This window comes from Centruroides vittatus, unplaced genomic scaffold (assembly GCF_030686945.1).
Source record: "Centruroides vittatus isolate TY-2023 unplaced genomic scaffold, ASM3068694v2 contig_4, whole genome shotgun sequence".
Taxonomy (NCBI): Eukaryota; Metazoa; Arthropoda; class Arachnida; order Scorpiones; family Buthidae; genus Centruroides; species Centruroides vittatus.
In genome coordinates, this window is record NW_027122214.1 from 1,602,329 (window position 1) to 1,629,302 (window position 26,974).

The 26,974-nt window shown below is 30.4% G+C and overlaps 1 protein-coding gene across 2 annotated transcripts in view; it reads right to left on the reverse strand.

Moving 5' to 3' along the window:
* Positions 1 to 26,974, reverse strand: part of Dhc64C (dynein heavy chain, cytoplasmic) — a 152,304-nt gene that overhangs the window by 40,397 nt on the left and 84,933 nt on the right. For both annotated transcript variants that reach the window (XM_067271466.1, XM_067271467.1), the window contains exons 44-57: positions 26,184 to 26,387; positions 21,488 to 21,655; positions 18,442 to 18,675; positions 18,158 to 18,332; positions 17,931 to 18,084; positions 11,014 to 11,179; positions 10,762 to 10,925; positions 10,490 to 10,676; positions 7,569 to 7,664; positions 7,292 to 7,387; positions 4,283 to 4,354; positions 3,996 to 4,208; positions 3,823 to 3,914; positions 3,645 to 3,738 (exon numbers count right to left, since the gene is read on the reverse strand). In XM_067271466.1, the coding sequence (XP_067127567.1) occupies positions 3,645 to 3,738; positions 3,823 to 3,914; positions 3,996 to 4,208; positions 4,283 to 4,354; positions 7,292 to 7,387; positions 7,569 to 7,664; positions 10,490 to 10,676; positions 10,762 to 10,925; positions 11,014 to 11,179; positions 17,931 to 18,084; positions 18,158 to 18,332; positions 18,442 to 18,675; positions 21,488 to 21,655; positions 26,184 to 26,387 (2,115 nt within the window). The remainder of the gene's footprint in view (positions 1 to 3,644; positions 3,739 to 3,822; positions 3,915 to 3,995; positions 4,209 to 4,282; positions 4,355 to 7,291; positions 7,388 to 7,568; positions 7,665 to 10,489; positions 10,677 to 10,761; positions 10,926 to 11,013; positions 11,180 to 17,930; positions 18,085 to 18,157; positions 18,333 to 18,441; positions 18,676 to 21,487; positions 21,656 to 26,183; positions 26,388 to 26,974) is intronic.

The following is a 26,974-nucleotide window of genomic DNA, read 5'->3' on the forward strand; positions in this document are numbered from 1 at the left end:
TTGTACTATGTTTTATTTAAAAAACAAAAATTACCTTTTAAGTTAGAAGTTTGATCTAAGTTCATTTTTTTCCTTTAAATTTTCAACTCAATTCAAAGGCATTTTTGTTGTAAGCAGTTTCCAACAAACTTTAATAAACTTTTTCAATTTGTGAAAATTTCTACGTAACTCAAAAGTAAATTTTTATATATATTTTACAGAGCATTATTATTATTGTGTTGGGGTAAGTGAGATATACTCAGTTAACACCGGTGGCTGCATACTATGCCGGACCAAAGTCAAGGCATACTAACCAAAACAGAAATTAAAGAAGTGTATCAGTGTGTGTGTCTGTATTCAGGAATTTTCTCACAATATGACATGTATTCAATATAGTGGCCATCTGTAGTGTGATGTATGTGTTTCTATTCAATTGTAATGTGCCCAGGCTTTTGTGTAGTGTGTGTGGTATGACACCTGTAGAGGAGAGAACAACAGGTACAATAAGCATCCTATCCATCCTCTACAGATCCTTATTTCCTGGGCGAGTTCTGTGTACTTGCTAATTTTTTCAGTGCATGCGTTTTGTACATTGTGAGTGTTTGGAATGAATATGTCAATAATGTATGTGATTTTATTGTGTTTGTCAATGAGTGTGATGTCTGGTCTGTTGTGGTAAATTGTTTTATCTGTGATTATGGCTCTGTCGTAGTACATTTTGTGTGTGTTGTTTTCCAGTACTGTCTGTGGAATGTACTTGTAGTATGGCTCGTGGCTGTCTACTAATTTGTTTCTTCACAAGCTCTTGGTGTATTATATTTGCTACTTGATTATGTCTGTGTAGATAATCTGTCTGTGCCAAGAGCTTGCAACCAGAAGTGATGTGTTGTATAGTTTCTGGCATGACGTGACATTTTCTGCATGTGTCATTTGTGAGTGTTGTATCTTTGAGTATGTGTTTTCTGTAGTTGTTAGTATTTATGACCTGATCCTGTATGGCAATCATGAATCCTTCCGTCTCCCCAAAGAGGCATCCCCGTGCTAACCAGCTGTTTGATGCAGTTTTGTCAACAAAATCCTGGGCCAGATCATAAGGATGCCTGCCATGGAGTGCCTTTCGAGCCCACGATTGCTTAATGGTGTCTATGCTTTTTATATGTTGTTACAGAGCATTATTATTATTATTATTTTGGAGGTTGCAGGTTGTATTAAGTTACTTAAAAATGAAAAATAATTATATCATTCAATTCTAAGATTTATTTTATATCTTAAAAATAATTAATTTTATCCCAGAATCCCGGGACAAGCAAAAGACTGGGAAATGAGAAACCCTATTTAGCATGAAAGAAGAGGTTTGGATTCAGAATATTTTTCAGCCTGTAATTATGATTAAATAACAATTATTTTAGTAGGTAACTTCAAAAAACAAAGTAATTACTTCTTTTGACTTTGATTATAATTCAAAACTTGTGAGCATATGTTTTATAAACTTGAGAGCATATGTTTTATAAACTCAAACTATTTCAAATATATTTATGAATCTACTGCATAAGATTATAAGTGCAGTTTGCAGCAGTAAAGAACACACCAAGTTTGTAAAAAACATTTAGCTTTATGAACAAAATTAGCAACTTATTTAGACTGTTCAACTTGAAAGGTATATTCATCACTGAAAACATTTCATAAAGCATAATATCTGCTTACAGGGTAGTAAAAGACCATGTGACTGTGAGATGGCACTACACCTTGGCCTACCACATTTTCTGATTTGATCCCTATAAATTATCACAATGGCCTGAATATTAGTTGATTTTTTTCTCAGTTTAAAGGAGGAGAAAGAAAAATTGCTCTATCAGTATTTGAGTCCAATTAAAGTTTTTGATTTGAAAAACTGTTTTGATGCATACTGTACAATGTTAAAGTAATGCTAAAATTTGATGGGTGATTGTTAGAAATACTAAACATCAGCAAAGTTGTAATCTGTCATGCTGCAGCCCACAAACTATGCACAGGAATTAAATGTTTGGCATGATTGTAAATAACTGATTAGTTGATTGTTCAAAACAAATTGTTTTTATTGTATTCAGTAGAATCAGTCAGTTTTGATAACTGCTTTACAGAAATTTTATTTTAGTAATTTTTATTTTACCCCTAGGAGTCTCTGCTAATTGAATGATTGTCAAAAACTAAAGATTGCAAGGATTGCTGAAAACTTACTACAAAATTTATTCTGTTGTAAAATGTAAATTTCTACTGTAATTATAAATTTATATATTCAATGTAATCATACGTTTTTGACAGTTATATAAAAAAAATAAGATAACCAAAAATAAAACAGTTTCAGTTTCATTTTCAATAGTCATAAAGCTGAAAGTACACATTCTGGAATACATGTGAAATATGCAAGGAAGTGTACTTTCCTTGGCATGATTTATCTGCAGGCCAGCATATTACCAGGTATACAGAGAAAAAAATCCCAAGATTGTCCTAACTTTTATTATTTTTATTGATATTGACAAATGGAGGCAAGAGGAAGTTAATAAGTTAAAATCATTTACAGTGTCAGTGTTTGATTCATATTTCTATAAAGAAATTTTTGAGTACAACTTTCTGATTAACTAGATATGATTTGAATGTAATTTATAATAATTAAGAAAACAATCAAACCTTTATGATGATTGATTCTCAGATATCTTAAATATTAATTCAAACAAATTTTATTTCTAACTGAAGTAATTTTGAAAAGAAAGGAATGTAATTGAATGCAGATAATTTTCATAATCAATTATATAGAAAGTAGTAAAAAAGTCAACATATTCTTGTAAAAATGAGAATATGAAAGTAAAATTATGAAAATATAGTTACTAAAGAACTGTGTTACCAAAAACTTGGATAGAACAGTGGATAATGTGTTGTTCAAGGAGGCTGAAGATCATTATGACAGTGAAAGTTCTGATGAAAATAAAAGTGATTGGTGTTCCAATTACTTTCCTAATTTTTAATAAAAATTGCTCATTTTTGTATTCAAATAAAATAAATAATAAAAGGTTGACTTATATTCATGTCCTAATGTTTTCAAAAAGCAAGAATTCCTAACTGGGAGGTGATTTATTTTTGGGCCAATTCAGCACTATGAGGACATAAAGATTTTGTTTATCACAGTCACTTGAAGACTTATCAGCAAGAATAATCCACTGCTGAAGATTTGAATCCTGATATTTTGGTCAAAGTGATAAATAAGCTTGATATGTATGTTGTAATAAAAATCAAGCTATATTGTGAAATTATAGGTAATAAAAAAATTTGAAATGTTTATTAGTTAAATAGAATTTGTTTTCAGTAGTATAACTTATTTGGTTTTAGACATCAAATTTTTGAAACAGTTTATCGTTTTCTGAATAACTCTACTATTTTCACTAGTCCTTTGTATTTCCTTCCTTGATTAAATACAAAGTTGATAAATTTGAATTATGTGCTTGAGTTAAATTTTCATATTTGTTTGTTCAAAATCTGGTAAGTTATTTAAAGATAAACTTTTCTACAAATGATTAATTTTGGAAGTTATAAGCAAAGCTGTGATAAAACATACATACAATACATGAATGTCCATGATAAAGTAATATTAATAAGTAATTTTTAATTTAACTAATAAAACGTTTTTTTACCCCAGTTCTTTCCAAATCTATTTTAGATGTGAATTCTCTTCCTACTTGAAAGAAAGCTTCATCAGACCAATCACCAAACCAATTCAATACACATCTGTAAGTTTAAAGTTGTTGCTTTTATAGAAAAATTTACATTTTGAATCAGTTTTGAGTTTTAGAACTTTATTTAATAATTCACCTGTTAAACAAAGCTGGTGAAGTGGCAGCTCTATCTTTCAGTCCTTCTGATGATGGATTCATTGTAAATACAACATGAAGATTTCTCATTACCTAGAAAATGATGATAAATCAGTTTATTATATTTTAAATTACTTAAAAATAAAGGAATGAAATTATTTTAATATTAATAACCTGCTGAGTAAACCATTTATATAATTCCTCATTAGAATCAAGCATTAATCCTTCTCTTTGAGAACCTTCCTTACATTGAGTCATTAGTGTTGTAAATTCATCACCTTCAAATAATCCAGGAACTTCACCATTTGCAAGAAGAGTATTCATTCGCTCTAAGAAACTAGAGTCTAATACATTTGATTCATCAAGAATGAAAGAGATTTTTTCATCCTAACAAAAGTAATTTTATACGTAAATAAAAAGATTAAAAATAAACCCTAATTATTAATTAATTAGTTGTTCACCTTGCATCCAGCTCGTCTCAAAACATGTCTCAAATCTTCATCAAAATATGCAGCAGTATACTTATTATGAACCTATTAAAAATCAAGATTTTTAAAATAAATAAAATTTCTCATATTTAATTCTAATAACAATCTGAAATAAAATAGTGTTTTAAGAAAATTAAAAGAAAAACTTAAACTTTAAATAGCTAATTTACTCTCAATCACAAACTATATCACAGTTATAAAATCTGATTTTCTATTTCATCTATAAGACAAACAGAAGTCATCCTTTATGTTTGATGAAGATAAAGCTTTCTTACAAAAATGTTTTCTATAACTTATAAATTTAGATATTACTTTACTGAATAATAGTTTATGATTAAATAAGTTTGAATTCGTGGAAGAGAATAATGTAATACATAGTATAGTTTTAATAATGTATTAAAACAATTCCTGAAATTTTTAATTTTATATTGCTACCAGATAAGTTTTTATAAAATGTGGCTCATCCAATAGGAATGACCTACACTAATATATCTATATTTTATATATAATCTAATATTCTAGTTCAACACCGTTTGAGGAAAGGTAACGAAAAACAAGACCCTATTGGATTTGATAAATGGATCAAGTTTTTTGGAAAAAGACAATTAACTAATATTAATTTTTACCCAGATCAAGAACAGATAGGTTTGTACAGGAAGGAGAGGATAATAAATATACCAATTCTGGCCTCAGAAATAATAAAAACTATTAATAAACTAAAAGAAACCACGGCCACAGGTCCTGACTCAATTCCTAATTGTTTATTAAAAAGACTACCACCTGAAGCAATCGACTTAATAGCGCTTAGCTTTAATTACATGTATGAAAATAATAAATATCCAGATTCATGGCGTTCAGCATACTTTAGAATGATATATAAAAAAGGAGACTGCACAGACCCAAGCAATTATAGACCCATTGCAATACTATCAACTTTAAGGAAGGTTTTTACAGCTATTCTCGCAAAAAGATTTAAACAATGGCTAGAAGAAAAACAGTTGACGTTCGATACTCAATTTGCTTTCGCTAAAAATGGTGGTACAGAAATAGCCATTTTTATATTGATATCAATTATTCAAATTCAGTTATCTAGAAAAAGGCATAAAGTTTACGCTGCTTTTTTAGATCTGGAGAAGGCCTTTGACTCAGTTTCAATAGAATTAATAAGTGAAAAACTAGAAAAAAATGGAGCAGATATCTTATTCATAAATGCCATAAAATTTTTATTTGGTCATTATCATGTTACTATAAAATCTGGCAAAACTGTCTTCTCCCCCATAGATATTTTTGGGGGTCTGTTACAAGGTGACCCATTATCGCCATTTTTGTTTAACTTTTTCATATTTGATATAAATAAACAATTTGATAAAGCAGAGGATGGAATAAGAATTGGAAATTGTGTAATCCACTCAATACAATATGCAGATGATATTGTTTTACTTTCAAATACAAAAATTGGTCTACAGAGAAAAATTAATTTAATGCAGAAGTACTTTACACAACTTGGACTGAAAATTAACCCAAGCAAAACATATATTCAAATTTTCAGAAGAGGAGGAAGACTGGCGAAACAAGACCATAATTTTTACCTTTTAAATGAGAAATTGAAGCTTACAGAGGAGACCTCTTACTTGGGGCTTAATATAACTTCAACTTTATCTTTCGAAGCCCACTTTAAAAATATGAGAAATAAAGCTAATAAACTAATTAATAACCTTATATATCTATTGGTCAAAATAAAAATTAATTCAATTCAAAAACAAATGCAACTTTTTTCGGCAATAGTGATGAACTCGATATGTTATGCTTTCCCAATATGGGGAATTGACTGGATTACTCGTTTTGAAATAATACAATTACAATATATAAGGAAAATATATGGGATAGATAGAACAGTCCCTGGATATGCCATACGACATGACACAAACCGACTACAATTGGAGCCCTATTTGGTATCAAGAATACAAAAATTTTATAAAAGAATGATTAACAGTGATCATCCTTGGATTAAGACCATATTAAATAATCTGAAAAGTCTAACAGAAACAAAGAAAAATTATGTCAACAATTGGTTTACTAAATATAGTCAAATGCTGGCTAAATATGGAATTTCTCCTATTTTATTTGGAAATACAGAAGAAGACTGGCAATTTGGTAACCGTACGTTAATAGAAAATGTGTTTAACAATTCTATTCATCAAGAAATACTTAAATTACAGAGTTCAAAATTCCATCCCTGGTATATGGAGAATTTAAACTTTCCTCCTTCAAATGAATACATCAATTTTCACCTACCGTTTATAATTAAAAAATTTTATATGCAGCTCCGACTAAACAGTTTTTATATATTAGTGGATCAGATTATATAAGGATCAGCAGAGAAACATGTAAATTATGTCAGGAGCAAATTTCGATCTTCCATATAATATGTACATGTAGAGGTTGTACAGAGATTAGGCAAAAATACGGTATTTCTACTTTATCTGAGAGTAAATCAACTAGTGAATTTTATAAAAAGTTGTTTCAAATGAGCCCAACTATAATAACAAGATTATACAATTATTTTACTAAATATGTTAAATTGTCCGGGAAGGCCAGTAACAAATCTGATAATGAGACTTAATCAAAAATATCTTTTTGTAATTCAAGATAAATACTGTTATTAATGTTAACTATCAAATGTGTTAATTTATGTTCCCCCTTGTAACGGGAATATCCCATATTACGAAAATAAAAATTATTATTATTATATTCTAGTTCAACATGCATTTGAGTTATTCTTTCCTTTGAACATGAAATTCTTAAAATAAGCTGAATAAAACATACAAAATGATCTGAGATGTTTGTTATAAAATCTATATTTTTGATGTATTGAAGTTAAACAATTATTCTTGCAAGCACTTATCTAATCTTCGTTCATAATAAAATTTTTTTAAAATCATTAAAAACTAACAATTATAATATACAAAACAAAAAATTTACCTTGATTTGGAAGACACTTAACCCATTCATCCATGCTACAAAACGTGATAATGTTGTTTTACCTGCACCACTTACACCAATCAACAAAAGATGCCCCTAATTAAATTAAAAGCCAAGCTTTTATTAAATTTTTCTTGAACTAAATTGTTTAAATTATGTAACTTCATAATTAATAAAAATAATGGATAATATGTAGGGTATGAGGAATATTTCAAAAAGTAATTTTACCTCATTAAAAAAGTTGTAATTATTAAATTTTTGAACTGTGATCACTTACCTGAGGTTGTCTAAATATCCTATCAATTCTCAAAACATGATCCAGGACTTCATTAAACAACACTAATTGAACATCTAATTCTTCTTCATAAAATACCTGAAAGAAGAAAAATCCAATTCTAAAATTGTTTTGCAAAATTACATTCATATAAGATTTTAATCATTATAATACTAATACTAAATATTACAATATTTTTTTCTGTTATAACATTTAAATATTTTAATATTAAAAATATTTTACTATAAATAATACTGTTTGTATAAAAATATAGTATAACTAAACAATATTCATCACAAACTTATATAAAATTATTCCAAAATTTTAAATTATCTTATATACAAAAAAATTTGTTGTATTGGGACCTTGAATAAGTTCTCGCTGTTTTACAGCAGGTGGCGTTACTAGAACTGCGTGCGTGTATTTTTAGATGGTGACGCATCTGTAGATGGTGAAGTACAATAAGCAACCTTGAAAATCAGTATATGTCATTTCGCCGAAGTGTTAACAACTTTTTTTCTCGTGGTGTTAAAAATGTCGCATTTTGTGCCAAAAAAAGAGTATTTGCGGGGAATTTTATTGCACTATTTTATTCAAAAAAAAATCTGCAGCTGAAGCATACAGAATTCTTGTTGAGACTTACGATGACCATGCTCTGTCGGAAACAACATGCAGAGATTGGTTTAGACGCTTCAAAAATAATGATTTTGACATTGAAGATAAAAAACGTTCTAGCGCACCGAAAAAGTTTGAAAACGAAAAATTGGAGGCATTACTTCATGAAGACTCATGTCAAACGCTAGCTGAACTTGCAGAATCATTAGGAGTTGACCATACAACAGTTTCAAAATGTTTGAAAGGATTAGGAATGATTCAAAAGCAAGGACATTGGGTGCCGTATGAGTTGAAGCCGAGAGACGTCAAACGGCGTCTTTTCACGTGTGAACAGCTGCTTCAACGGCAGAAAAGGAAAGGTTTTCTGCATCGTATCGTGACTGAGGATGAAAAGTGGATTCACTACGATAATCCTAAGTGTAGAAAATCGTGGGGTAAGCCTGGCCATGCATCATCATCATCAGCAAAGCCATCCATGGCTTTGCTGATGATGATGATCCATGGCTCAAAGCTTCTGCTCTGCATTTGGTGGGATCAGCTAGGTGTAGTTTATTATGAGCTGCTCAAACCGAATGAAACCATCACAGGAGACTGCTATTGACTACAATTGATGTGTTTGAGCCAAGCATTACAAGAAAAACGGCCACTGTACGAGCAGAGACATGACAATGTGATTTTGCAACATGACAATGCTTCGCCACATGTTGCACAACTGGTGAAAACCTACTTGGAAACACTTAAATGGGAAGTCCTACCCCGCCCACTGTATTCACCAGACATTGCCCCTTCCGATTATCACTTGTTCCGATCGATGGCACATGGCCTGGCTGAGCAGCACTTCCATTCTTATGAAGATGCCAAAAATTGGGTTGATTCTTGGATAGCCTCAAAAGACGTATCATTTTTTCGACGTGGAATTCAAATGTTGCCAGAACGATGGGAGAAAGTAGTGGCTAGTGATGGACAATACTTTCAGTGACATGTTTTTTTATGACTTTTTTTAAATAAAGCATTAATTTTTATGAAAAAACAGCGAGAACTTATTCAAGGTCCCAATAATTACATAAGCAAATATAATTAACTTGAGAATTTTTTAATATCATAAATTTGTTCATTTGTAAAATTTCATCTTAATTTACTTGTATACAGCATTATCATCATGTATTATTCTATTTATGATGAAATTAATTTGTTTACAGCTAATTTGCTTGTTGTTTTTATTTAAATTCATTAAATAATTATTGCAATTTCCTTATAACAAATGAAGTTTAGACAGAAATAATTAAGAAATGTTTTATTCTATGAGTAAAAACATTCTAAAAGAACTTTAATGAATAATACATAATAAAAATATTTTTATGAAAAACTTAATACAGTTGAGTCCGCATAAGTCATCACCCGGATAACTCGACACCATCGGATAAGTAGTCAGTTTTTTGTGGTCCTGGCGGACTTACGTAGGCAGTAATGTTAAAAAACTCCGGTTTACTCGATACCGTTTAACTCGTCACTACTGGATAAGTCGACATACTTTTGCTGTCTCACACTCCGATAAGTCGTCACCCCTCCTGAAAAAATGAATTCACTCTGCACGTGTGGTGCGAACTCATTTTTTTTTTCAGGAGGGGGAGTCGATTTATTTATTAATATATTTAATAATATAATAATACATTATTATTATTAATATATATACATATTAATAAAAATGCCTTAACATTTTATGTATTTTTTATGTATAAAATAATAACAGATAAACAAAAAGAAAATATACAATCTACATCAACGTCACACCAGAATCCAATTTTGCATTTTCTCACGCTAGAGGCAATAAGAATCCTTAGACATTACTTGCCAACAATTGACAATTGCAAGGATGATGTTTTCAAGGCATTTGTGATCGTTGAAAAAGAAAGTTGAGACAGTTAAGTGCTCAAAACAAATAACACTAAACGAATTTTTCAGTTTTTCATCTATAGAGTAATTGTAAATGGAGGACACAATGTATTGTAAGCCTATACTACTGTATAACACACTACTGTATTTTCCTAATTGTAGTTTTGTGGTTTTTTTTCCAACTTCGCTTTAGTCGTCACATCAGATAACTCGACACATTTACACTTCCCCTTGGGGTATCAACTTATGTGGAGTTGACTGTAATTATTAATTTATTATGAAGCAAAAAATTTATGAATTTATGTAATAACTAATGTTGTCTAGTTGTGTAATTAACAACTAAATGCAATTTATTATAAAAAGTTTATAATTATTTTTAAAAACCATTTTTAAGAAATTTCAAGCATCACTAATACCTTTAATCTAGCTTTTACATATTCTCTCAACTGTTCACGATCAACAGGTAAATAATCTTTTGACAGCCAGTTACTATACAAGATTGGCCTGATCAATGCAGTTTCTGAATTGATGTTCGGGAAATGTTTTAGTGCAACAACATCTATGTTTTCATCAGTCCATCTTCTTTCATCTTCCTCTACAAGTCTGAAAATGGTAATGCATTTTAAAAAATAATTCTAATCCAATAAATTTCTAAAAGTAGATATAATTTTTCAAATAATATTCTTACCTGTCTTGGAATAATCTCAATCCTTCATGTGCCCATAAACGAACAAGTCCTTCTACCGGTAATGTTTCTAGTGGTCTAATAGCTTCACAGATTCCCCTCACCCAACGTGTCAATTCTCTAGGACTGTACACATAGTGAGGTTGCATGTCTTGAGTAAAACGTTCCTAAATTACAAAATCACAATCATTTAAAAACTGTTTATATTATAATAGAACTTTTATAGTTTTTTTATAACACTTGAACAAAAAATACCTGAGACATCAAATAAAACTCCACCATAGCAGCTGTTAAAGGTTCAGCAAAAGGACGTAAAGCTGGTATTAGGCGCAACATAGCACGATTAAATGTACCATAAATCTGCTTTAATGATGTTTCTCCAGGATAATCAACATAAACAACTGGCACATGACGCAAAAATCTGAAATTATATATTTTTAGATTTTTGAAAATTTTAAGCTTTTTAATTTTTGGGAACAAAAAAAAACTTTAAAAAGTAAAATATTTTAAAATATAACTTTTTCAAAAATCAGAAATATGAGAATTTAATGAAATATGTGTCATTACGTATTGACTAATTAATTATTTTTAAAATAAACCCCAAGATTAATTCATTATATTGGGTTGTTCGGAAAGTAATTTTGCTATTACTACTCAAGACACGTTATGCCTCTGAGAAATTATTAATTTATAATATTGCAAACATTTTCCACCTGTTCTACAGGTCATCTTCAGGCAATTTTACTTTTGGAATGTTATCTCGCACAGGTTCGAATGTATATGCGCAACATATTTCAAATTTTTAAAACCGTTGGAACATTCCATGTAAAATATAAACAATAATAAAATTAATTGTAAATAAATAAACGTATGGATCCGCTAAATAATAACTTAAGGGATGTAAGCTGACATAAAATGCATTAACAAATAATATATATCTATATTTTATATGAGATGAGCATATGCTGCATGCTTGATTAAATGGGGTGTTTGTCAATCATGAATTTCCACGCAGTTGGCAAACTAGTTTTATACAAACATATGATATTTATGTTTGTATAAAACTATTTTTATTTGTAATTATGGCACATTGCATATGATATAATTCTAAGAACCCGTACCGTAATTATCACAGACAATTTATCACAGTTTATTTGTTAATGCAGGATAAGGCACTAAAATAATATACATCTATTTTTAAAATGAAGGAAAAGTGCTGAAGAGTAAAACCAATAACTATATTAGTACATTTTTAAATAAAAGAAAAACTGAGATGATAAAATTAATGCCAAGAATTCTTCTGGCAACAAAATGTGAACACGACAAATTGGACAAGTACTCTGTTTAGTTACCCATTCATGAATGCAGCTATAATGAAAAGAATGTCCACATTCAATTTTAAATGAAACAAATGGGGTCATGTCTTCTAAACAAATACTACAACTGTTATCTGAAGAATCCTTACTTAATGTACTCCAGGTTGTCATTTTTGCAACTGGTTTTGTCCATACTTCTTGTGAATCATTATTATTCAAGAAAGCAGCTGGATATGTAGATTTACAAGCTGAATTCTTTTGTTCTTTAATAATTAATGCAGATATTCCTGCAATAATAGCATCTATAGTCATCCCATTTAAAGAATTATTACACTGTGCTCTGTATTCTCTCAGGTAATTTACCAATTGTGTTCAATTCATATTTGGGAATTGCATATGTAATTTATTCATTAATTTTTCAAAACTATTTCCCTGACTATTATCTGTAATTGATTTCAGTTGCAACTTTGGAGGTGCAATTGTTTTTGAGTCTCCATAATTTGATTTTAAACTCATATTTACCATCGAAATAGATGAAATTTTGCTGCCAGAACTTTCAGCATTTGAAAAAAATGAAAAATTTTGCCTATCATCAGTCTTAATTTTGTTTTATTTTCCTCGGGTGATGTTAAACTACTTATAGATATAAAAAGTGGTTCTTTTGAAATTGAAAATGGCTCCTTAATAGATGCAGATTTTGCTGCTGTTGAAACAGGATTAGTTGAAGTGAAGAATGGTGGAGATTTATCTATAGGATCATTAAAAACAATAATCTATTTTATTTATATACCATATGTATTTTTTGGTTCGAAAAACTGCATTTTTGAAGTTGCCTAATAAAGCTTATTCATTCTCAGATACATAAACTCATATCAGAATATATTTAAATTTAAAAATACCTATTATAAAGTGGATACATAAATTTAAGGACAAACAAAATAAAAAAAAAGATAAACTGACAATTATGTTCAATAAGAAAGTTTTAATTCATGCAAGTTCTTTCATTCCAACTTTTTCAAACATACGGAATCCATACAAAGAAGTTTAGATTTTACTGTGCGATGACGATACTGTGACGATGCAGTTATAGTTCAAACATATACCTGTTGTCCCTGATCTGTATATTTGAAATTTTTCCATGGTTAATGCTAACGATGGTGAGCGTACTTGTTTGATATCTTTGGCTTCATTCCAATTAATTACTGATCCCTCTGTTTGTGCCATTCTTGATAAGTTGGTAGTGCAGTGTCCTTTACTAATGTCATACATACATTCTTTTAGCCTTTTGTTTAAGCTTCTGTTAGTGACTCCTATGTATTCTTTATTCAGGTCTAATTGATCATTTTCGTATGGCATTTTATAGACCCCAGAGCATTCATCTGCTTTTGTGCTATCCTTGTCGTTCCTGAGGGCACTGTAGATGGTGGGTGCCCGTTTATAAATCAGCTTTGCATTCTTACAGTTGGCTATTTCCTTCATTATCGTGGACAATCCTTTTCTGTACGTGAATTTAGTTATTTCTCCGTTTGAATTCCCTTTTGGTTTCTTTTTTTTAGGTGTTATGTAAGATTTTATTAGGTTTTTGACTATTGACTTTTTAAATCCTAGGGTTGTTGCAATGGTTCTGATTCTATTCAACTCTTGTATTCTGTCATAAATGTTGGAGCAATAGGCAAATGCTCTTCTAATAATGGCCCTAAATGCCGATAGTTTGTAAGTGGGCAGATCGTTTGATGCGGAGGGAATGTATAGTGGGTCATGCGTGGGTTTGATATATACTTTCGTGGATAAGGAACCTTCTTTAAATGTAACACTGATATCCAAAAATTGCACCTCTGTTGTGCTGAGCTGTTCCAGTTTTAGCGTTAAGCCATGGTTATTAGAATTCATTGCATTCAAAAAATGTTGTATTTTTCCGTCTTTTTTCCATACAATTAGTATGTCGTCTACGTATCGTTTATACAAAATGATATCATCCTTAAATGCTCTAATAGTAGTTTGCTCCAACTTACGTACCACCAATTCACAAAGTAGCCCAGACATTGGGCTGCCCATGGGCACACCTTTCTTTTGCTTATAAATCTTGCCATCAAAAACAAAAACTGAATGGTAACATATTAGGTCAGCCAGTAGTTTCATGTCTTCAGGATAGGCTGTTATCCGTGGGTCTAATGTGCTAAGGGTGTCCATCAAAGCTTGAAAGCATGCATCCAGTTTAATTGATGGATATAGATTTTCGAAATCCATAACTGAGGCAATTTCTTCTTCTACTAAAGATATGTTTTGGAGCTCTTTAACCACGTTCAATGGGTTCTTTGTGACATATTGGTTATTCTCTATATGCTCCGACAGATATCTATGTAGGTTCTTTTCTAGTTTATAAGTTGGTCCTTTGTACTTTTCAACCACTGGTCTAATCTGCTTATTATCCTTATGCGTTTTAGCAAATCCGAAGAGTCTCGGTATACTTGGGTCTGTTATACTTGTTCCTTTGAGAAATGGAAGTATTGTGGTGATTGGTGATTTCTGTAATTTTTTGACCTTCCTGTCTAGGCTATCAATTATATTTTGATCCACCCTTTCGCCTTCTGTATTTCTTATATATTTTTCCAGTGTATTGATATAATGTTGCTTATCCATTATTACTAAATGTTTGCTTTTATCTGCTTGTGTGAATATTGACTTGTTGTCGGCCAACCACCGTTTCGTGCACTTAATTTGTTTCACCTCTGTTTGCCTTGGTTTTTGGTTATTTTTTGTAATTTTGTTTTTTTTTTCATGGAGGAAAAAACCTGTTGCCATCTTTGTGGTAGTAGCATGATTCCACATTCATGAAAGTTTTGATTTTTGCTTACAAAAAACTGATTCAAGTGATTTTTGACATCCTCATTTGAAGTAAAAATGTTTTACTGTTTAAAAACTTTTGTAAAGACCAGACAAGTAATAATCTGAGGGTTCCAGATTGGGCAAATATGGTGGGTGTTGTAGTACATCCCATCCAAACTGTAACAGTTTTTGACGAGTTACCAAACTTGTGTGAAATTTGGCATTAACATGGTAAAACACTACACCTTTTTTGTTGATCAATTCTGGCCTTTTCTGTTTGATGATATTACTCAATTTGTTTACTTGATGGCAGTACACTTTTGAATCAATTGTTAAGTTGTCTAATAAAAACTCAAAAAAAAAAAATTTTTTTCTTAAAATCCCAAAATCCCACAATGTTCTTAAGGAGAGAGCATCTCTCCTTAAGAACATGTGAAACTCATATATTGAGCTTTGAAATGAAACCAATTTGTTTCAAGTAATCATAAATGGTTCAATTCAACAAATTTAATCACTTAGCAATTTCATGTGTTGTTATTTGGCAGTTTGCTTCAATCAGTACCTTTATTTTGTTTTCATTGGCTTCAACTGGCCATCCAGAACATGGTGCATCTTCAATATTGAAATTGCCAGAATGAAATTTTGTGAACCAGTTTTGGCACTGTCTTTGTCTCAACATCATCTCCATACATTTACCACAACTTTTTGTCTTGCTTGAACAGCATTTTGATTTTTTGGTAATAAAAAAGCAAAATATGCCAAATATGCTTTTGATTTTCCATATTTGATGGGACACCGAAAAAAAACAATTATACAGAATCAAACAAAATTTTTTACAAATAAGCCTTAAAATGTCAGCTGTCAAAATATATAATGAAAATGTGGTTTAAAATGAAATTGGCTGGTAAAAATAGAACTAATTCCTCTAGGAACAAAAAAAACGAAATTACTTTCCAAACAACCCAATATTTCTGTAAGAAAATGTAATATAGAAGTATTGAAAAAAAATTAAAATTTGATATTGAACTACAGTAAACTATCAGTATAATGAAATTTCTACACTGAATTATAGTCAAAATGCCAGAATGAAGGACTATTTAACCTATCCGATGTTCAAAGTTTTCTCCATTGCGTGACACCATGTTGAATTTTCGTCGATGTTAAGCCTAATGAAAAGTACACCTTTTTTGAAAAGAATAATTGTGGCTATTGTATCATCTGAAATTATTTTATTATTTTTCACAAACAAAATAGATATATTAATAAATGTAATAACAAAAAAAATTATATTTCAAAAGTCAGTTTTAATATAAAAATTATAATGATTAGCAACATCTAGTTTCAAAAATGTTCTGATGCTGAAACGAGATATCTCGGATCAACCGGTCGAGGTCAGAAGTCACGATCCCGAGATAAGTTGAGAATAACACTGGACAGGTTAATAATGAACTCTTAAGCTATGTGTACACTGTACAGAACATTTTAACTAGATTTCACATGCTACAGTGAGACCAGTCTCTAACCATATCTACACTATGTCAGAATTTGCTCTAAACCTAATACTGTCTCTGAGCATTTAATGTGGGTGTCTTGAAATCATTGTATGGGTCACTGCGTGACCTACAGTCCATGGATCACTGGTCTAGAACAGTGTTTCCCAACCCATGTGTTGTGAGAGTGACTCAGGTGTGTTATAGAAATATTAAATACTTTTTAGAATTTTGAATATGCTCTTCTTTAAAATTTCATTTATCACCTTATCTGCCTTAATATTTATCTTTTTACCACCTGCCAACCAAAAGGAGAAGAAGGTATTGACTAAAATGCAGTTTGTTGCAAAATTTGCAGCATTGGCATACCCCCCTCACAAAGTTCTATGCATATGTCAGCATACCAACTCTACAGTATAAAAGTTTTGGCTTACCAGTTTAAAGAATGATACTAACTTTTTATGCATTTATTCAAATAGTCTTTTTAATTTTTAACTACATTTGTAAAATTGGGAGTTTTTGTCTTTATAACCTTAACTTCCACATTATCAAAATTTTTAAAAATTAAAATAAATTACAGTTGAACATTTTTATTTAAAAAATTATGGTGTGTCACAGGAATTTTATTAGATTCAAAGTGTGTCGCTAATCCAAAAATATTGGAAAACACTGGTCTAGAACATTGCAGAGTTAATATGAACATGTCATAATGATATGACTGAAAAAGAAGAAGAAAAAAAAAGTCCATAAAACATTGTCTATATTGTCACCATTTTTTTCCTTTATCTTCCTTAATTCAACATTTATTTTACATTTTAAGTTGTGCCATTTTTGAGTAATTTTTATTTCAGAAATGTTTAAGATTCCTCTATTTTTTAAGATCCTAGCTTTTTTCCTCTCATGGTACTCTTTTAATAAAACATTCCACAATTTTAGAAACATTTCATATCGTTGAATTAACAACATTAGTATCATCTCAGTTTCACTTGTAATATTTGCCTTCACTCAACATATGCTGAATAAACTACCTAGACAAAAATCTATTCAAACAAACAGAGCTAGAGAATTCTAGACCAGCACTCTCATTTACACTGCAACCATAGCTAGACTGCTAATATCCTAGTGAGAGACAAGATAAAAAGCTGAAAAGTTGGAGCTTTTTGTTTAGTGCAAATAAAAAGGTTTAGAGTACCATTACGATCTTGAATGAATTGTAACCAAATATATCTGCCAATTAGTCAAAAATAAAATTGAGATTTTTGACACACATTGCAATATTAATGATGACCCTTATAATAATGCATAATTGCAAAAGTAAAAATTATTAGATGTAACAAAATGATATGAAATGTACTAAAGTGATGTTTACTTTAAATATTCTATTTGTACTAAAATAAAATCTTATTTGTGGAGTAAATGTACTATCAAATCAATAAAAATATTCTTCCTTTGAGCCAAATTTTACTAAGCCTTGATTGAAACAAAGTTCTGCAAGAATATTTATTAAAACAACAATTTAGATATAAATGCATGCAATTACCTGTGTGATAGAGGTTTTCTTCCAGGATCTGTTGGAGGATTACAAGCACCAACAAACTGAATTCTTTCAAGTCTTACCCAGGCCTGGTCACTAGTTCGAAAGAAGCCACCATGTTCCACCATTTGTCGTAAGAATGAAATTACTCTCTGGGTTCCTAAAATTTATTTAGTTTAAAGTAACTTGAATTTTAGTTTTCTCTCAAAAGTATTATAAGAATAAGTACATACCGTATTTATCCATATCTGGTAAATTTATCTCATCACAGAAAAGTACTAGCCATTTGCCCAATTGAATAGGAGCTAAAACAACACCATTTGGAGTTCTCCTATATTCACAATAATGATCAAAAGTTTTTAACAGAAGTTCAGGAGTTGTTGCACTGGAGAAATTCAGGCCAACTACCTATTTTAATACAAAATAATCTGAATACTTAAATAACCATAAAACAAAATTTTTACAATAATCTGACTCAAAATAATAATAAATCTTAAACATTGTATATAACAGATACCTCCATATCTGGAAGTGATCGTAAAGCACTAAACAGTGTCATTGTTTTTCCAGATCCTGGTGGTCCACAGAGAACAAGAGGTTTATGTTCAGCTAACCAAGTATACAATAAGGATTCATGTCTCACTGTATCCAATGTGGGAACAACAATATCTGGAGCTGCTACTTTGTGTGTTTCAACTTCTATTTGAGGGACTTTATTTTGCCAAGGCACCCATTCACCTCCAAGTGAGACCTAGAAAAGATCTTGTATCAATTTCTAAAATTTTCAAATTATAATAGTGCCTATTGTAATCACTTTTAAACTTTCTTATAGTGATGATGCTGACTAATAATGTTAAGTAAGCTAAATAATAAAACTACAGTTTGTAGAAATTCAGATTTTATTGATTCTGATATCAAAATAATTAAAAATGCTTAATAATAACTTAAAAATGTATTATAGTTATTTAATACGAGGGTAATTCCAAAAGTAAGGTCTCCTATTTTTTTAAAAATACAAAGAAACGTTTATTTTCAATAATGTTCATATCATTTTAAAGCTTGAACATTTAACTATTTTTCTACCTAATTGCCATTTCGGTCGATGCACTTTTTTAGGCGCTGTGGCAATTTTTGTATGCCCATGTCATACCAGCAAGACCCATGCCCATGTCATGCCATGTTGAAAGACCCATCTTGCACACACCTTCTGATATTGCAACTTCTCTGTTAAAATCCTATGACTGGTGCTTTGGTGCACCAAGAACCAAAATGCAGAGATCATCCAGAGTGATTTGCCGATCTTCACGCATAGTTTGCTCAACCTTTGCGACTGTCTTGTCGGAAATTGACAGTTTCCCATTTCTTTCTTTGTCGTGAATTTCAGTACGATCAACTGCAAACTCCCTACACCACTTGAGGACGTTTTTGATATCTATGCATGATTCGCCATACACTTCCGTCAATTGGCGATGAATTTCAATCGATTTAACACGACATGGCGGCCAGCTGGTATGACATGGGCATACAAAAATGCATTGACCGAAATGGCAATTAGGTAGAAAAATAGATGAATGTTAAAGTTTTAAAATAATATGAACATTATTGAAAATAAACGTTTCTTTGTATTTTTTTCAAAAAGGAGACCTTACTTTTGGGATTACTCTTGTAGTAATTCATCCGGCATACAACTAGGGATTGCAATCCAGCAGTGTTTTCAATCCAGCTGGATTTTTGCTGGACCAACATCATTTCAGCTGGATCCAGCACGGATGTATTATTGGTGCAATAAAGTGTTATCTATCTATCTATCCAGCAATTTATGGTATTTTTAAAGAAATAAAACATTTTTTTAAAAATACTTAAGAAACTTTTATTATTTAGACTGGTCACTATAAATCAGTAAAACTTCTTACACATTTAGGTAGTAAACTTAACTTTGGTTCGGTTTAACACTTGAGATAGAGATAATTAACTTTAAATGTTTAGTTAGATTATAATTATAATGTAATCTTTAAGTTAAATAATAGCAAAGGTAATATTACTAATTAATTTATATTAATATATTATAATAATGTAAGGACGGATAATCAGTGGCTAAGTGGCTATCCGTCTTACCCGTTTTCTTATATAGGCTCTACATGTCAGTCTGTAGTTATTTATAAGTAATTTAATTATTAGTGTTTGTAAAGTAGTGAGTAAGTAATTAGTAGTAGTCTAGTAGTTAGTTATTATTATCACAATCATGAATCACATACATTCATATCATCATATATCTTAAGATACTGATACTCATTAATTTAATTAACTATTTAACTAACTAGGTAGTCTCAGTTTCTCACTAATTTTCACAATAAAATTGCCTATCATAGCCCACTAACCACTTATAGAATAAAAGTTATAAACTCATACTTAGTAGAATTAGAGTAGAAGTTATAAAATATTAGTCTTGTCTTGAATAAAGTATTTTAAAGGATTAAATAAAATTAAATCAATCACTTCTGTTATTTTTTTGATTTTTCTGGAAGTAGGATCTCAAGAAACAAATGGTATTGATGTTGTTGTCTCCCAATCTACTTCTTAATGAATTGCATATATATCCCGCTGCAGAGAAGGCCCTTTCTGCCTCTACACTAGTTGGTTTTTTTCTTTCTTTCTTTCTTGTTTATATGGAGACCCTAGCATGCCAGAAAGATTTCAGGGTCATCAAATAATCATAAATCGTTCAGTCACGTGATTCATTGACATCACAACCGACCGTAAATTAGAATTATGCACCAGGACTAGGAGAGGAGTTACTTATTTTATTTAGTGCGAAGACACTTTATTTAACGAGAGCGGAAAGTCAACTAGCAATTAGATCAGCAGAGGTAAAAGGGCGGGCGGTGCGGTATAGAGAGAAGGTGTAGAACGTCCCACACTGAACAGCAATGTCACTTTCGCCGCCGAGCGATAGTGCACGTAGCAAAGCAGCAACCCCAACAACGTAGACTTTTGCGCCATTATTTAGAAAGTTAATTGAGTATTTGCAGATCCGTAGCGCTGGATCCAGCAGGCCGAAGAATGCGCTGGATCCAGCTGGATTGCTGGATAAAGGAGCCAGCAATTGCAATCCCTACATACAACTGAAGTAACAAATCCCAGCAATTTAAATTATATTGTAATTATATTGTGAGTAAATAGCAATTAAAAAATGGACATTTAAAGCCCTGGTTAAAACTAATAGCATAACCGATAATGTTCAAATACTGTTACTATTAGTCTTAACTAGCCGTATGTTGATGCTGACAGTACAAAAAGACAACTTAAAAATGTTGTCTTACTTAAAATCAACAGTGACTGTACTCAAATTGATTGACATAAATTAAGTTGGGTATAAATGTATTTTATACTCAACTTCATTTCAGAATTAAATCAGAATTAGCAAGTTCCAAAACTTTTATGTTTTACAACTTGCTAATTCTGATAACATTAAATGATTGATAACAATATAAGCAGATTCTACTATAGTTATTTTAACAAACAAATGTTATTTATTTATATAGCATGTTTTTAGATAAACTTACCTCATAATCAATAATAGGCATAGAAGAACTAGGTGGAAGAGGTATAGTAGTAATGCCTCTAATAAAATCTCCCATATCCGATCTGATTTTTAATTTCCCATCTCCAGCAAATGACCAAAGAAGAGCATATACAAGACAACGAGGAATGTACCGTTCAAGTTGATCTTGCTGTAAATAGAATTTTAGTAAATAGAATGAAATATTTATAAACTGGCAAGTGTTTTTGCTGCCCCTCCTGGGCTCTACCTCAGGCCAATTTTTGCTGAAGCTGGATTCTATAATCGAATTGCATTTTTTCAAAGCATTCAATTATAGAATCCAGTTTAAGCAAAAATTGGCCTGAGGAAGAGCCCAGGAGAGGCAGCGAAAACGTTGGCCAGTTTATAAATATTTCACGCCAGTTATCGGTTATAGAAGGTATTTATTTTTGTTAAAAACAGAATCTGATTATAATCAGCAATGAAAACACTTTGGTAGACAAACTTCATTAAACATAGTGTTTAACAGATAAAATGCTTTTTCATGTTCAATTTTCAAAAATACAATTTCTAATTTGAACTAACCCTTTCAATTAAATAAATTTAATCTAATCTCTGTCCTGATTCCTGTTAGGTGCATGATAATGCATTTGTAACCAATAAAAATTCGTATGAATGTTTTTATTGATGGTAACATCCTAACAGAAGAAAAGGAACATTGGAGGTCGTAAGAAGCAAGCCATCACTAATTCTATTATCCTCAATCTTTCCTTACATTAACTATCAAAAATCTTTGCTACATACTCTTTAGCTAGCTTTATGTAATAATTCAGATATGTAAAATTCATTTAAAATTCAAAATGTAAAAAAAAAAAAAAAAAAAATATTGATAATAATCTCATTCAGAGATATGTTACAGTTCTATGTTATACTATATGATAAGAAAATTTACATTGAAATAATGGATTCCCTTGATAATTTCAGAAATCTTTGGTTGTCTGCACATAATCCATCATCATATAACCTGAACTATTTCTTTCAAATCAGAGAAAACAAAACCATTTTAAATACAGGTATCTCTTAATTAACATGATTAATTAATCCCTCAATGCTACAATGTATATCAAAATCACATCAATCAAATACAGTATCTATGTTAAATAAAAATAGCTGGTAAAGTCATGTTAATTAAAACTTCTGCCACAATTAATTTTGCACATTAATCAAATCCTGTGTTAAGCAAAGCTGCATTAAGCAAGAGATATATTTATATTTATTAATGATGTAAAGGTATCTTTTATATATGAATGATCTCAAACAATAACTATCATCATCAGAACAAAACTTTATCAACAGATATTAATATACAGAAGTATATTTATACAGAGTATTTCTGTAATTTACATTTTGTATTAATATCATGACAAAAAAGAAAGGTGAGAATACTCTACTTCTACTCAAAAGACAGTATATTCTATATTGAAAAGAAAAAAAAGCATGAAATTAATAAACATAATGAAAGAAGGAAATTAAGTATAACTATCTAGAAACTATAGAAACAGGAATTATAAATTAAATAAAAAAACTAATAAAAGTGTCAAACTGTAACTCAACCAACTTAGTGTCCATAATGCCACTATATTTATCAATACTTATGCAAACCTAGTTTTAATCAACTGCTTTGATATCAAATGGACTAACACAATTTCTGTTAAAGCTAGAAAAAAATGAGAAGATAATGTCATCAATAAAAGAAAAAGATTAGATACAAAACTCTATGTCAACGATCAGCAACCGGGGTGAGAAAATTTGGGTGGTCTGTGGAGAAATTTGGACATTGATCAACAGGTTATGTGAAGTATTACGAAAGAAATGCAAAATGCTTAGTTACTTTTTTCACTTATTGGGGGTTTTTTATTCAAATCTAAAACCAAATATGAAGCGACTGCTATCAATAAATAATGAACAATAAACAATATTGTGAGTGCAATTGTCGTCCTTTGTGGAAAAGCACTAAGAATTCATAAACTTGTTTCAAAGAAGCAGAAACAAACTTTAGGCTTGCATTAATTTGTTATAATTAAACACGCAAATTTCATATTAATATAGTAAAATTGAACTTTTATGATCATTATTCTACAGATTTTGTATTGTATAAAAAAATTCATGATAGTAGTACGCAGGATTCAAAATTGTGAGTTTAGTGTCTGTGAGGTCAGAAAGGTTGCCGACTGCTGCTCTATGTGGTCAATAATTATGATTTTAACTATTCTTTTGTTGACAAAGTGGTATAAAACATATAGTTTAGGAAGAAGAACTGTTTTCTAAAAAAGAAAAACCTTTTCAACTGCCAACAAAAAAATCAGATTGTTAGACCAAGAACCATAGTAAATACATTTTGGAACTTTCTAGAATAACTTTTTCTGGAACATTCTAGAATGTTCCATGGTAGTATATGAACAGGTCGGGGTGTGTGCTATGAGAAAATACCAAATCCAGTTCTCTCACTCTACTCTACCATGACCAACTAACATCCACTAACCAAAGAGCAAGTTCACCTGCTCCTCATTTATGACTATCACTCCAACAAAAAAGCAACCAATTCTATCACTGACATCAATGCTGCGTTAGGTCTGGACAGTGTCGCCAGAAGAACTGCATACGATTGGTATGAACCCTTCAAAAGCGGAGATCCCTAACCCAAGAAGATAATGATCTCTGTCTTCTGGGACTCTAAAGTAATCATCATGTTCGAGTTGCTGCCGCAAAATACAACCATCAACATAAGTTTCTACTGCAAACAATCAACATCTGCAGCAGAAACTGGTGGAGACCAACCCGGAACACCAGAATACCATCCTGCCGTATGTGGCATGCATTGTCATGCAGACAATGCATGCCACATACGGCTAGGCAGACTTGCCAGAAGCTACTGGACCTGAACTGGGAGGTCTTGCCCCACCTGCTGTATAGCCCTGACATTGCATCTTTTGATTACCACCTATTTGCCATGTTCGACTGTCACCTGGCTGGCAAGGAGTTCAATAATGAAACCGACGTGGAGGCCATCCTGACTACTTTGAGTCACAGCCACCAGAGTTTTATCAAGATGGCATCCATTCCTTGAATAAGCGTTGGCAGGAAGTGGTCAACAACAACAGTGATTACATTGATGATTGAAGTCAATTCTATACATAAAATTTTTTTTGGCTAAATAAAATGCATCCAAAAGTGCAAGAACTTTCTGTTCAATCAGATCCTATATGTATATATTTATACATATATAATGACTTTTACAAAAAATGCTAGCAAGTACTTGGAACAATTTAACATATTATCTCAGTATGCTCCCATCTGCTAAAAAATTTTCATTGTCACAATCAACTTACAAACATAACTTTGCTTGTAAACAGACTCATTCATAATCCAACACCATATTACAAATATAACACCAGTCCTGTCTTAGAGAATAAAGAGTAAAAGTTACAATACGATAAAACCATATCTATGAATAGGACAGTGCACAGAAATAAACTAGACAACCTTAACAGATACGTAACAGATCATCTATCTTGTTAAAATTATGGTACTTAACACCAATAATTTAAAGCAACCTGATACAGCTTCAAAATTATAAAAAATTACAATAGGAAAAGAAAACAAATATGACATGAAACAAGTTAGTCCTTTGCTTACTAGAAGACAAACTGAAATCAATATAGAAGTTTCTTCTTTCCAAATTTTTAAAAATATTTTTTTAAAAACCAGAATTTTTAAACTATTTTTATACATTTAAATATTTTAAAAATTCTGTTTTTTTTTTTTTGTTCAATGTAAAAACATTAAATGTAAAAAGTAGTTCTATTCTATTTATTGAATTCTTTCCGCTAAAGATAACCAAAAAATGGTTGAAAACATTTCTGATTTTTTTGAGTGAAAGACAAGTAAAACAAAACATTGCATTTTGTGGCAATCAGTCTTTTTTCTTTATTCTAAAAGCAAATTTCGCATTTACATTACAGAATAAAAAGATGGTGATAAATTTAGCATTCAAATGCAACAATGTGTGTTTTGGTTAAATAGAGCACAAAAAAGAAGAGATTCCTATTTGTGTACAGGCTTTCTTAAACATTGGAATAATTATTGCAGTGGTTGAATAAGCTAAAACCAAAGATTCTTGCCATAAAAGTTTGTGTATTCCAGTTTGCCATTTCATATGGATTTTTAAAAAATTTATATTTTATGATTAGTAATGATTAAATATTAAAAACAAAAAAATTTAGTCACTTCGGATTTAATCTGTAATCTTGCCATATAATAATATTAAGATTATTGCAGCAGAAGACAACAATCTTGATTAATATGTGAAAAAAATATATTTTTACAAAAATTTTGATTTTTAGTATTTTTCTATATGGTTGAGACAAAACAGAACTTTTTATGCATAAAATAACAAAATTATCTCACAGCATTAAATTAAATAAAAATAAAAATTTTCAGCCAATTCAAAAATATTTTTTTTTGTCATAAAAGGCAACTGAATTTAAATCATGGATTCTGTAATTTTTTCCCTTAATCTTAAATATCAGTAAGTTATCTTAATATCAATAAGTTAAGTATCTTATGAATGTGATCAAGATAATAAAATTATATTAGATTCACTTTACATCTATCTAAAATTTCTATGGTTTTATTATAAGAATATTTAACTTATTTACCTGCATTGGGAAATCAATATGATTATGGTTATAGTTGAGAACATTACGGCATGACTGGTTAAGCATGGAGAATAAGGAGCCTAAGGCTCTTAATCTTGTGAAGTCCATCACATGATCCTGTTTTGCAGCAAAGTCTAATGCTCTTACTACCAAACCATCAGATGTAAAGTAAGGAGCCAAGATTGAGGCAACATCTCTTTGCACCTACCAAAACAATTTAAAAAATAGCTTAGCTTTACAAATTTTTAAATAGCAATAGTAATGAAATTATTCACTTCATAAAAAATTAAGAATTACTTAAGCATTAAATGAAAATAATATTTTCAACTTAAAATCTGATACAAAATTAAAATACAAAATATATATATATATATATATAAGAATGTAGATCTATAAAACAAAATTAAAAGTACATATTTGAAATTATATTAACTACAGTAGTATTTTTTGAATCTTTTCCTTTACAAAAATTATTCAAAACCATTAGACAAACATTTCAAATAAAATGAATCCTATGATGTAGTTTCATTTTGTTAGATTTGCATAAAATATTTATTTAGTGTCAATATGAGTATATTTTAGCTATAATACTGCAGCCCATTTAAAAATAATCCCAAGACAACGTTTAAGTTGTGCATCCCTAAATAGTATTATCACACCACTACATACTGTTGATATAATTACAGAATAACTGTCAAAAATCAAATGAAAGATTATGTAATCTTAATCTATAATCTTACATAGATTATATCAAGAAATGTAAATAATAAACACTTATTGATTAAACAATT